We start from the raw sequence: 12435 nt of genomic DNA on the forward strand, positions 1-12435 counted from the left end.
CTCTTCAAATTCACCCACCTTCTTTTTTGGTCTCCTGTTTTCCCTAACAGGTGCTGCTGCTGATTGATATCCAGGTTTCTTACATCAACACCAACCATGAAGACTTCATTGGCTTTGCAAAGTATGTACTTATAGATACTTTGCTATAAAGACACTGTTGGAGTGGGGCTTTTTTTCTTATTTTTAATGAGTTCAACACACGCCTTCTATTGTGACAATGGGGATGGAAGCTGCAAAGTCTCAAACATGCAGGAGCGTTCTCTTTTTCATTATACACTTCTAGTGGATTCTTTACCCTAGTTCCGAAGTCTGATTTCACTGAAGATTTTATCTTGGTCTGGAATCACACCAATTTTTATGAGAGAGCTTTGGCAAAGCTTTTGATGTATCCATTTTAGGGACACAGAAATGTACACTATTGGTGGTCTCTCCTTGTTGCTAATGCTTGTTTTGGGAGCTGTGACTCCATGTAAAACAGTTTTGCTTGGAGTTAAACGTATCACTGAATTTAAGCATTACACATTTAAGTGTACCTGCTGTTTGGCTGTAGAGAACAACGGCAGAATAATCTCTAGATCCTGCTTTGACTTTCTTCTTGCTTAATGGAAAAGATTGAGAGTATTCTCTGGAACGTTCTCTCTCAGCTCCTAGCAAGTTGTTTTTTTTTTTTGTCAGATTTCATACCAACTCCTTGACACTAGTTAAAATGTTCAAGAGGTCTTTTACTTTGAAGAATAAATGTTTCTTCAGTCTTATTAATTTTCTATAAAGGTGTTTGGAATTGTAACAGGTTTCATCTACATGTGGTGTTGGAAACAAAGTTTGGCACCGCTGTACATGTTATATTATGGCCTATTCTACTTAGCACTGAAAAGGAGGGTCTACAGCTTGGGTAGCATGTCTTGGAGATTTAATACAGGATTCAAAAAGCTGAGAATGGAAAAGGCAAAGTGAGGCACCGTGTTTGTGTTTGGCTTGAGCAACTTTCTCTGATATTGTTTTCAGGTCCTGGATATCTTTATCATTTCTCTTAACAAATGACAGGATGTTGTAGGAATGGTAGCTGGCCTTCTAGAGGTCAAGACAAGAACCTTCCTGCTATGTGCTTCACTTCATCCTCTTCTGACAGGAAAAAGCCTGCTGAAAACACTCTGTTGTATGGTAACGGTGTGTGTTGTGACCTTGGGAAGTCACATAGAGAAACAATGTTGAGTTCAGACCAGTTTGCTCAGGAATTTGTCCTGAGATTGTCCAGGAAAAAAAAACAAAACAACAAACAACTAGATTCTCCAGATTCTCTGTGCAGTTAATCCCAATGACTGCTTCTCCTCACTGTAAAAGATGTTTCCTTGTGTCAGACTCCTATGTTTTATGGCCTTGGATTCTGGAGTGCCAGTTATATTTGGAGCCACTTCATGTCTCTTCCCTGGAAAAATCCTGCTCAGGGATGCCGTTTCTAGAGTCTGTAGTTCAGTCTGTGGACTTCATTGCTACACCCTTTTCCAAGTGGTTGCAATGTCCAAGTTCAGTTTCTTGGCAAAGCTTCTTTAGTCAACTGAGAGCTGGAAGTTCCAGCCCCTTCGTGAAGGGCATGAACAGGTAACAAATGGCTCCAGACTTAGGTTTACTAATAACTGTAAGTTTGAGCAAGTCTGAATGGGAGTTGAAATTCATATCTAGACAAATGTTTTTGTTGTCTCGTGGTCAACTAGAAGAGAAAACTTGTTTAATTACGTGAAATTTAAAATGTAAAATTTATTTATGAGTCGAACAGTAGAAAATATACATTTTAGTCTATAATCATGTTATTGTTTTAGCAATTATGCTAAAACTTGAACATGGAATCATTATTGAGGGGTGGAGGGGGTAGCATGCAAACTTCTTCAGTATCTAAACATCCTGGAGTGTAGCTTCCTCAGATTTCCTACTGTTTCCTTTTGATTGCTGAGTCTTCTAGCCAGCTGTCTCCTGTGACTGCATTATTTCATAAGTGTAAGTCCTGTGAACTTTCTTCATATGAATGGGAGCTCAAGGCATTTCAAACTGTTTTGCAGCGTTATAGGATTTACGGTGGTTACAGTGCAATGTGAATTGGCTTCAGAATGCTTTGAAAGTGCCAGTATTTAGAACAACTTTATGTAATTATGAAGAAATGTATTTATATTGGGAAAATCTTAGAATGTTAATACTTGCCTCGTTTAACAGAATGAGTAGTAGAATGTTGGGACTGGGTTTGTTTCCAGTTGGTGTAACTCAAACATAACTACATGCTTCATCCTGTGCGAAGAGGAATTTGTATTTAGAACAGTAGATAAAGAACCGATTGCTGGGTTACTGCTAAGAGATGAGGATTTCTTAGAATGATATTGTCTGTTTAATTGTCTTCCCTAAGACAATGAATTAAAAGAATGAAAACAGCAGCAATCACTGTAAGAATGGCAATCAGGTTTTGTAAAGCTGTATTGTGCTTCTTGAGCAACAGATTGGATTTGGTGAGGAATTATTGCTCTGATTTCTACATCCAGGTTATTTAATCATAATTTGTGCACCAAAGTTATGATGCATGGGAAACACAGACTGTTTTGACCAAAAATATCAAGAACTAAGCCCAGCAAGCAGACACATCATTGTGGATCTTCTCTCCAACAGTGTGTGGATTGCTGGTTTGGTTATGGCCCCTAAAGTCATGATCAGAGTTGGAAGAGAGCTGAGTTTTGATGCTCCAGCAATTCTTAGGATCAGTATCTTTACATAAAATGATTTCAGCTTTGGGGCCTTTAGTTGTGACCTAAGCATATCTATCTTACTTTTTCAGAGTGATGTTGATAGCTCTCTAAATCCATGCTTTTTTTTTTTTTTTTTTTTCTGTCATTTTGTCAATGCCTGCTGAAACAGTATAATGTAATCTAAAGAAAACTTGCTGTCACCAGTGGCTGCTCTGGTGCTGAAGCAGCAGAAACCTACTGTTAGAACACTTGTGTTCTATTTCCAGCATACAGTTGTATGGCCTACCATGTAGAAGCTGCATAATGCAAAGGGTCTTAAAATTAATGGCAACTTGTGTATTTGAATGTGTTCTGTTTCAGGAACTGGGACTGCCAGAGTCCAAGAATTAGGAAAACTATTTTAAATATGCTTTAATTTTAAGTATGTTCTGCTCTTATGAGCTTCTAGGTTTCTGAACCAACTTCATGGCAGTTGGTTAAATTTACACCCTCAAAGTGCATATAAATATTAGAATAATATTCAATACAAACAGACAAGACAAAGCTATTAAGAAGCCTCCAGCAGGGGAGGATTCTGTTGTAGCACTCTAAATAACAGAAATAGCTCATTTTTTGACTGTTTTAAGCTGTTATTTCTTTCTGTTTTTAGTAACTTCTACCTGTGTAAGTAGAACATTTTTGCAAAGGAGATGATTGGTAGGGGCTGTCTGTGCTAAGCAGGCATCTCTCTTCTGTGCTAAGCAGGCAAATATTCCTATGAAACTAAATAGGTTGTAGTGAAAAGAAAAAAACACAGTGAAAGATGCACGTGTATATGCAGTGGTTTTGCTGTGTTTCTTTGTTATGCTAGCTTTATGTGCTGGAACCATAGGTAACTATTATTACTAAAATCTGCTGCTCAGGAACTGGTTTAGTTTTTGAGTTTCTTCAGTATAATTTTTTTCCTCTGCTTTCCTTAGTGCCCAACAAAGAAGCAGTCAGGTTAACAAAAGTGCAGTGGGAAATCAGGTAGGCACCTTAATGGAGAATGGATAATGGCATGTGCAAGTTAATCCAAGCTGTCTGGTGTACTTGGCTGCATCTGTTTTTTTGTGGATCTGTAATTTACCATTTCTGCATGAAAAAAATAAAATGCATCATCATCTCCTTGTTTTACTGATGTTTTCAGAGCCACCTGAATTTTGTTGTTACCATCGTTAATTGTTTAAAAATCTGCTACTTGCTTGCCCTTCTGGTTAGTGCCTCCCCTCCTTTGCCAATTAATGCATTGAGTCTTTCATGTTACACACAAATGCATTTTTCCACTAACTGCCAACTTGTGAATCTCAGAATCCAAAACACTGGTGAGTACTTGCTTGTGTGTGCTTTGTCATACAGTTCTTTTTACTTGTGTGCTCACAGCTTAATAGAAGCGAAGGGGCAATTCAGCAAGCAAAAACAGATTTGCCTTTACCTCCATTGAAAATTTTCAGTTAACTTCTTGAAGATGTTGACTGTGTACCATCATTTTCTCTCGACCTAAACAAAGAATAAGTGCTGATCTCAGTTAAATTAGCATTGTCACTGAGATTCATTACTAAAATCTGTTGGCTGTTTGTTTTTTATCCCATAATGATATGGAGTCAATTCTGCAAGGTGCAAAGTGCTGCTGAGCTTTGCTTCTGTGCTTTTGTGTGGGCCAGGGGTGCTTGGTACTTCACAGGATCACTCCTAGTTTAATGTTAAATGAAAATAATGAAAATGCTGCTGAGGATTTCTGCTTGCTTTGAGGGTTTTGCAAAGTCTTGAACTGGGGGGGGGGGGTGAAGAGTATTGTGGAAGCAGTACACACTTCAATGGGTTTCTGAAAATTCTACTAAAAAGCCAGTCAGATTCTGTATAAGTAATTATCCACATTGAACATCTTCCTGATGGTTTTGCGAGCAATGTGGTCAAAGGTGAAAGGCTAAAGTTCTCAAATGTGGCCACCGAGTGTAGATCCCTCGAGTACTAAACCTGAGGTTTCAGAAAGTCTCAGTCTGTGCTGTCATAAGTGAGAGGTTATAGGATTATTATTATTATTAATTTTGAAAACTCAGTTGTCTTTCTGAAGATAGAAATCCAATCTTGTTCTCACACCAAGAAATTGGAAGTTATTTTATTAAGACATTGGTCAAAATAACTCCATTAACTTCTTGAATGTGATGCTCCCCCAGAGCCTGAGTGGGGTGAGTGACATTTTTGGTGTAATATATGGTTTGGACTAAAATGAAAAAAGTTGAAAGGTCTAAACACTGAAAAAGCTTCAAAGACTTGTCTCTCCCCTCTGAGGAGAGATTTCCTTCTTATCTAGCTGTGCCGGAACATGTGTCAAACACAACAACTGTCATCACTTTGGAGTGTCCCATAAAAGGAAAATCAGCCAGTTATCTGACTCTTCAAAAATACACAAATGAAACGAATGATTTTTTAATTAAGTGAATATTCTCTCTCTAAAGAAGTGGAGATGAAGCTGGGAGTTCTATATTGCGTGTTGCAACTCACTTATTGGTATGAAGGGCTTTGCTGAACCTTTTACTTTAAAGATAACAAACAGATGTCTGTAAGTTAATTGAAAAGAATGAGAAATGTTTCTAAAATAAAACTTCATTTTTGTAATTTGCTATTTCAGGGAACCAATCTACCGCCTTCAAGGCAAATTGTACGAGCTAAGTTCTGTAAGCTTTATTGTTGCTTTTTCATTTAGCTTCTCAGAAGAAAAGTTTGTCTCTAACCCATTGAGTTTTTTTTAATACTCGCTACTAAGCTACTTAATGTTAAGCTATTTTGTTTGTAACCCTTCCTCAACAAAGTATAATTGCAGTTCATCACTTAACTGCCACTAATGTGCTGTTACAAGTATGAACCTAGCATAACTCAAAATGTTATAGAAAACTTTGGATAAAATTAATATTTTTGTAGTTTACCAAGTTTCTCAGACTAAAACGACTAATTGATGTTTTTTATATCATTGGAAAGCAGTATTTATCTTGTATGAGTGCCTCTATTTATAGTAAACCTTTTCAGCTGTATTGGTTTAAAGGGTGTTTTAATAGTTTTTGGTAATCCCCGAAAGCTCAGCTATTGTGGAAATGAACACGCTATTTATGGCTGCAGGTACTGTGACTGGCATTTGGTTTGTTTATACAAAGGAATTACCTCCAATAGAAGAAATAAAAATATCTAAAGCCCTTTCAGCGTTCTTCTCAAAGCTCCTGAAGGATCAGTGTATCATGGACAGGTTCCTTTCTAATCCTTCCATCTCATGAATAAATTAAAATGTGAATGCATTTAATATTACTAATTAGAATTAATTGTCTAAACGGCAGGCAATTTTATAACAAGGTACTTCTGGTTCAGTGATGGTTAGGTGTAAGAAGTATATTTGAACCATGTGCATTATCTGATAGTATCTATGCTGCAAATATACACATTTTTCCAGTTTGGTGCCATATCTTTAAACTGTATTTATCCTTGTTTGAAATTCTACGTTGGGTAAAGAAAAAAAACAAAGGGCTGAGCAGCACCGATCCTAAAGGCAGTGCAACTGAATCTGTCAGGAGATCAAGATCATGCAGTTTTCCTGAAATTTTTGGAGTGCTTCTTTGCAATCACGTTGCTTTTCTTTTTTGTGACATGCTTTGAACCGGTATGATGTAAGTAGCTATTGACTGTCTTTGTGTATCTCAGAAATATGTTGGGCAATGTTGTATTTTAGGAAAAAAATGTAATGCCAGTTCCTCTTAACATGTTTTTGCTCCTTTTTCCCCTGCTACTAATTTATCCACTCATGCTCAATCTTTGGCCTCTCTTGTTTTTTTCTTTTCTTTGCTGCCGCCTGAGGTTTTGACCTGACTCCACAAAGTTTCTTTTTAAGCCGCAGGTTAGTTTGTCTTCTAATTTGCTTGAAATAATCAATACAGAGCTTGATTTTACACAACACACTAACAAGATCCGGGTCCTGGAGACTGGTCTGTGCTTAGCTGTTGTATTATGCATGTTGAGATTTGCATTTGCTTTTGTTTAAATCTTCCCTTCCTGATAAACTTCAGAAGATGAGGATATTGTGGTCTGTGTGTCTTGTCAATATCACTGTATGTGCGAATGCAAATGGCTCTAATTAAAGATGATTAAATTTCATTTCATTAAAAATTCCACTTTGTGCTGCTCTTCTCCAAGTTGCCCTTGTAATTGGAGGAGGAAGTTAATGTCAGGGTCAGTGATTCAGAGGTTTTGGTATAAAGATGTTGTTTGACCTGCCTTGTTTTCAATGAGACACCCAGAATCTGATTCACTTTCTCTGAACACAAGTAGCATTTAGACCCTATCAGCTGGTCTCAGCTGTTGTGCTAAGTAGCTTTTTTTCACTAGCACTATCTTCTCTTCCTTTCCTTTCTTTTAATTAATCATGTTTCATTAACACAGTCCTGTCTTCAAATACACTTGAATCATGTTACCTTGAATGACCCGGAAGAAACATATTTACAGATTTTTATTTTACAGTGACTGGATGGAAATGGAAACGTGTGCCACACTCAGCAAAGTGGTCAAAAAAAGTCCTGACAATGCAGTTCTGTTGAGATGTGCCAATGTTTATGTGAGGGATTCTAGAAGTGGAGCTCAAAAACAGTAGCATAATGCTCACCTTTTCAGTCTCCTTGAACGAGTCATGCTGCTGTTGAAGTTTCACCTTACTGGGAGTAGGGTTGTATTGCTGTTCCAAATGGTGCTTACTGATAGTTATTTTTAGATTGTCGTTGTGTTATGATTGATTTAATAGCCTCAGTGTTTGAAGAATGACATTTGAAAGCATATTTCAGTTTTCTGCTGCTGAGTGTTAGTAGTTAGTAGTATGTTTTTTAAATTAGATGTGTGAACTTGGTCACTTCTGTCTTTATTCTTCTGAGAGTGATGTGGTATATTGTGCAGTGATCTCAGGGAAACAGTGTCATTTCAAAGTGCATTCTGATGCTGAACTCAGAGAAAATGCACAATGTGATCAGTTTATATTCTGTAAGTTAGCAAATTACAGCAAAATACTGCGTAAGTACAGCAGTACTAATTGTAGTGCAACAGTCTTTGTAGTTGGACCCAGAGGATGCCTGAGTAGTTCCCACAGGTTGTTCTTTTCCTCTGAGTCCTCATTGCTTGGCAATGCGTGCTGTGTCACAGTGGTTACAAGATGGAGTGGAGCTGTGTTGGGACTAGTGTTCTAAGTTCAGTGATATTTCAATGGACTTACTTTACTTAACTTCAGTAGAAGGCTATGTTAATTCAACATGATGCTGTGTTGTATGGTTGCTCAGGTAGGCAGTCTTATGATTTTCACACTTGTATTTCTGTCTGCCCTGCCCATGTTCCTTGTCCTGCTTTAAATCACCTTTCAAATACTTCTTTAAAAAGAAGAGGAATGCTTACCAAGTCTCTCATGTATTTATTTCACAAATATCTTTTTTGATTTAAAGGAATGAGTAAGTCAAACAGCAATCCCTAAAAAGCACTTAGTGCATACAATACTGCTTTCCTGTTTAGCCCTGAAATGGTGGCGTATAAGCACAGACGTGATTTGGGTTTTGTACAGCAGAGCTGTCAGAGAACAACTTCCTTCTGGCTCATTCATGTGCCTTTGTACCCTCTAAGCTTCATCTTTCAGACACCCAGATTAGATATCAGGATCCTGAAGGAAGGAACTGTGTCATCTCTTGTTCATCCTGTACATGGAGTCTGACTACCGGTCAGAATATTGTCTTTGCTTGCTGCTGGCAGTACTCACATTTTTCACCTTCCTGAGGCTCATAAATCATGTCATGACTATCCGGTCTGTGCAGAGTGACATTTAGAAATCAACACAGAATATTGAAGTGGATCTCCTAAGTACAAACCAACCAGAAGATGGGCTGTGAAAACAGTAATGAAAAACACAACTTTAATTTTCCATGCCAAGCGGTTAAGTACTTGTACAAAATAGCTAAGGTGATCAAAAGCAGATAAACAAATGAGACATGATTGGAGTTCCTAACTTCAGAAATCTCTTTAAAGGTCTTTGCTGCTGATTGTCCATGGAAGGACATCTTTAAAATGCAGCTTGGTTTATCTTTTGAGAAATTGGCTGGAGCTTAAGGTGTAACTCAACTCTTCTGGAAATTAAAACTGTGTTGCTTAAGCTTGCTTTGTTTTACATTTACATCTTTATCTGACACTTCCCTTTCCCCAACCCCAACACTGAGTATTTTGAAAGTGTAGCTGTTTTATGTTTAAAAAAATGATTAAAAGTATATGGGGAAATGTGAACAATTTGGTGGAAAGAACATGAGGTTCCACTGTTGCTTTTTGGATAATGCAGTGCACCAAGATCATATGCACTGCCATGATGTACCCTGGAATGGCTTTCAAGGATTTTCTATAGTTATGTTCTGCTGTAGAGATCAGGAGGCAATACCCTATTTTTAAAATGGATTACATATAAGGCAGTTCTAGCAATTTGCACATGATAAACATGCACCCAAGGCATTGCTATAGTTTAGTGCCCCGCTTTTCATGCCACATTGTGTGCCTTATCCTCAGCACAAGAGATTCTTGAGGAAATAACTGTCAAATTCTTTTGTTTACAAGACAGTAACCAGTGTTTGTATTAGCAAGTTGGCTTGTTTCTGTCCCCACTCAGTGATGGTGAAATGTGCCAGACTGGAGCAGAGGGGTCTTCTGGAGCTATTGAGACAGTCTTTATATGAGGAAGGAAGTATTAAAAGCTTCATTGCTTCTTAAGTGTCTTGTATAGGTTAAATTTTAAAATCTTACCATTTTAGTCTGTGCTGAGACCTCTACTGCAAATTTATTCTTATCAAATTGAGAAAAAACTGTCTTAACATTCTGCAAAGTCTGTCTTAATGTTGAATGAAAGCTTTGATTGGAATATGCAGATTACTATGTCTCATCCATTTTAAGTATTCATTACCTGCAAGGGGCTTAATCCCGCTTCTCAGGTGTTTCTCACAAGTTTACTTCTGAAAACCACCCTTCTATTTCTACTGTGGCATCCATCTTTAAATCACTTACCACCTCTAAGGTTTGTATCCAGAACAATTTGCAGTACTCTGCTGGCCTTGGTTACCTGTGCTTCCCATATGTGACGTGTTCTATACTGGAAACAAAACGGCAAGTTAAGCTGTGGACTGCATGCTTCAACAGTGTCCTGTCTTATCTCCTCTTAAGTGAGTTTCATATAGCATGAGGTTACCTGCCTTTGAGCATTTGCTGTGAGGTACAGGTATAGCTCACTTTGTTGAGAGGCAAAGTTCAGGTAGTTAGAAATCATTATTTGTCTAAAGTTTGACTAAAATTTCTTCCACAAAGCTGCATTTATGTAGTTCAGTGAAAATAAAGAAATTAATTAGAAATAAAGTTCTACAACTTAGTCTGTGGGAGGTACTTGAAGGCCACTGTGCTTGTTTGAATATATTTGTATTGCTTGTTCCCTGTTAAGGCTTTACTTCATTAAACAACCAAAAGTAAAATGAAGATTTGATGGATAATCAAATTCTTACCAGTGTGGATCCTTTAACTTGCACTCTGGCGGGGAAAAAACTGATACTCTCAGAACACGTGCAGTACCAATATTTTTACCAGTTGGATACAACTTCTAATCTCTTTTCTGCTTGGTTAGTTGGTCCTTTGCTCAGTGCAGTACCCAAAGTGCTCAATGTCATGCTGAATGGAAGGGAATTCTGACCCTAAAACTTCATATATGTCAAGGAGAAGGTGATCAACACTGGATGTTTTTCTTGAACTGCCTCTTGACTTTGGACTTTTTAGTCTCATTAAGTTCCATGAGCGGAGTGTTGCATTCCCACATTTCATATAGCGCTGGAGGAACCTTAGGTTTGGTCACACAAGCCCACACTTGTGGGACTTGCTGAGGGAATTCTGGAGGGCTTCTATGTGCTTTATTTTTTATTTTTATTTTTTTAATTTAATTTTTAATAAATTATTTTTATTTTTTTGTTTTGCTTTGTTTTGTTTTTTTCCATTCCATCTCAGTATCTTGTAGGCAAGGAAAAGCATTTCTGTTGGGAAGAACAGGGTGTTCTGGGGTTGCCTCTATCCATGAGATGAGCTGAGTTCCATTTGCTTATTCCAAATATGATAGGAAGGAACATTTATTTATTCACGCATGTAACGGAAGAAAGTAAAAGTTCCAATAAAATTCAAAGTTTCCATCCGTATGATCCATAAACTAGTTCTCATGGCTGGTCTCTCTTCTGATTCATCTCTGTAGTTCTCATACCTCCTATTCTTCCTTTTGTCCCTCTTTCTCTGTAGAAGATGGCCTTCTGGCCCTACTGCACTTTCCTTTCTGTTCAACTGTTTTTGAGTCATATCTGTTTTCTCCAAGTTCTGCTTTACTCATTTCTTCAGTCACCTTTTTTGCCTTGTTAATTTTTCATTTTATTTTTCGTTTCTTCTTTTTACCTTATGAGAGAACAACTTCATATTCCTGTTAAATTTCCTGTTTAATATTCCTATTAAATTTTGAAGAAAGAGGACTCTGAACTGCATAAAAATCTTTCAGCTTCTGAATGTTCCCCAAGCACGCCAGAAGCTGTCTGCTTCTCCAGAAAGGTGCTATTTTGAGTTTCCGTGTTAACAAATGATCTTAAAGATTATACTATAACTGTCAGTATAGTCCTATGTAAAGTTTGATGGACTTCTGCTCTGTGCTGCTATGTAAATAAAAGCTGGCATTATCCTTAGTTCGTTCGTATTTGCTGTAAATTCAGTGTGATAATTTTTAGGTTTCTTTCTTTCTACAGCTTTTTGTCTGAATGTCAGGAACCTGAAAAACAGTTTTGAATTAACTGGTCTGAAAAGAATACAATCTTGTTTTATCAACAGTTCTTCATTTAAAAGTATGAATACAGCAATGGAATTATGTTAAATGAATAATGAACTTAATTTGTACCTGACTGCACCTCTGCACAGGTCATCCGGAAGGGCTGGCTGACCATCAACAATATTGGCATCATGAAAGGAGGATCCAAGGAATACTGGTTTGTTCTAACTGCAGAAAGCCTGTCCTGGTATAAAGATGATGAGGTAAGAAATTAGTAAATGACATCTACTAGAAGAACAATATTCATTCAGTCTTTTGAAATCAGCTTAAAATATGAAATTAACATGTACTAATCTGAAAGAATGATTTAAGCTTTCACCTGAGTTGGTTTAAATTCCTGGTTTTGATTTATGAAGAATGCTGACCCTCTAGGACTTCTATCAAAATGCTGGTGACAAATAGAGGGTGTTGGTGGTGGATTTATTTTGTTTTACTTTTATTTATTTATTTACTTTTTAAACTTCTCTTCCTGTGGTTTCACAGAGAGGTCTAAAAAAAAGAAAAAAACTATTTTGGAGTGGTCTGTTTATTTTTCTGTGTTTGTTTGGGCTGCTCTTTTATGTCTACTGTAAGTTGATCATAAATTTTTTAGGTACAGTTACTCCTAGAAGTAACTGCAGCAGTTGATTTAGTGATAACGATTGTTGTCTGGCCTTGTGTTCTGAGAGGCTGAAAAGCCTGGCTGTGGCGTTCTGTAGCCAAATGCAATGGGTTTGCTACTGGAAAGCCAGAAAAGGCACCTTGTTAAGAAATGTTGCTGCTAATTGTTAAATCTGAGGTGGGTAACAAGAGAACTGGAAA

The 12435-nt window shown here is 37.3% G+C and overlaps 1 protein-coding gene across 1 annotated transcript in view; it reads left to right on the forward strand.

Moving 5' to 3' along the window:
- The window catches only part of DNM3 (dynamin 3), a 156696-nt gene that overhangs the window by 33855 nt on the left and 110406 nt on the right, over positions 1 to 12435 (forward strand). Inside the window, 4 exon segments of the mRNA XM_015869656.2 lie at positions 51 to 121; positions 3686 to 3734; positions 5377 to 5406; positions 11724 to 11837. Of these exon segments, the coding sequence (XP_015725142.2) occupies positions 51 to 121; positions 3686 to 3734; positions 5377 to 5406; positions 11724 to 11837 (264 nt within the window).

Source organism: Coturnix japonica, chromosome 8, assembly GCF_001577835.2.
Source record: "Coturnix japonica isolate 7356 chromosome 8, Coturnix japonica 2.1, whole genome shotgun sequence".
In the NCBI taxonomy this organism is placed as follows: domain Eukaryota; kingdom Metazoa; phylum Chordata; class Aves; order Galliformes; family Phasianidae; genus Coturnix; species Coturnix japonica.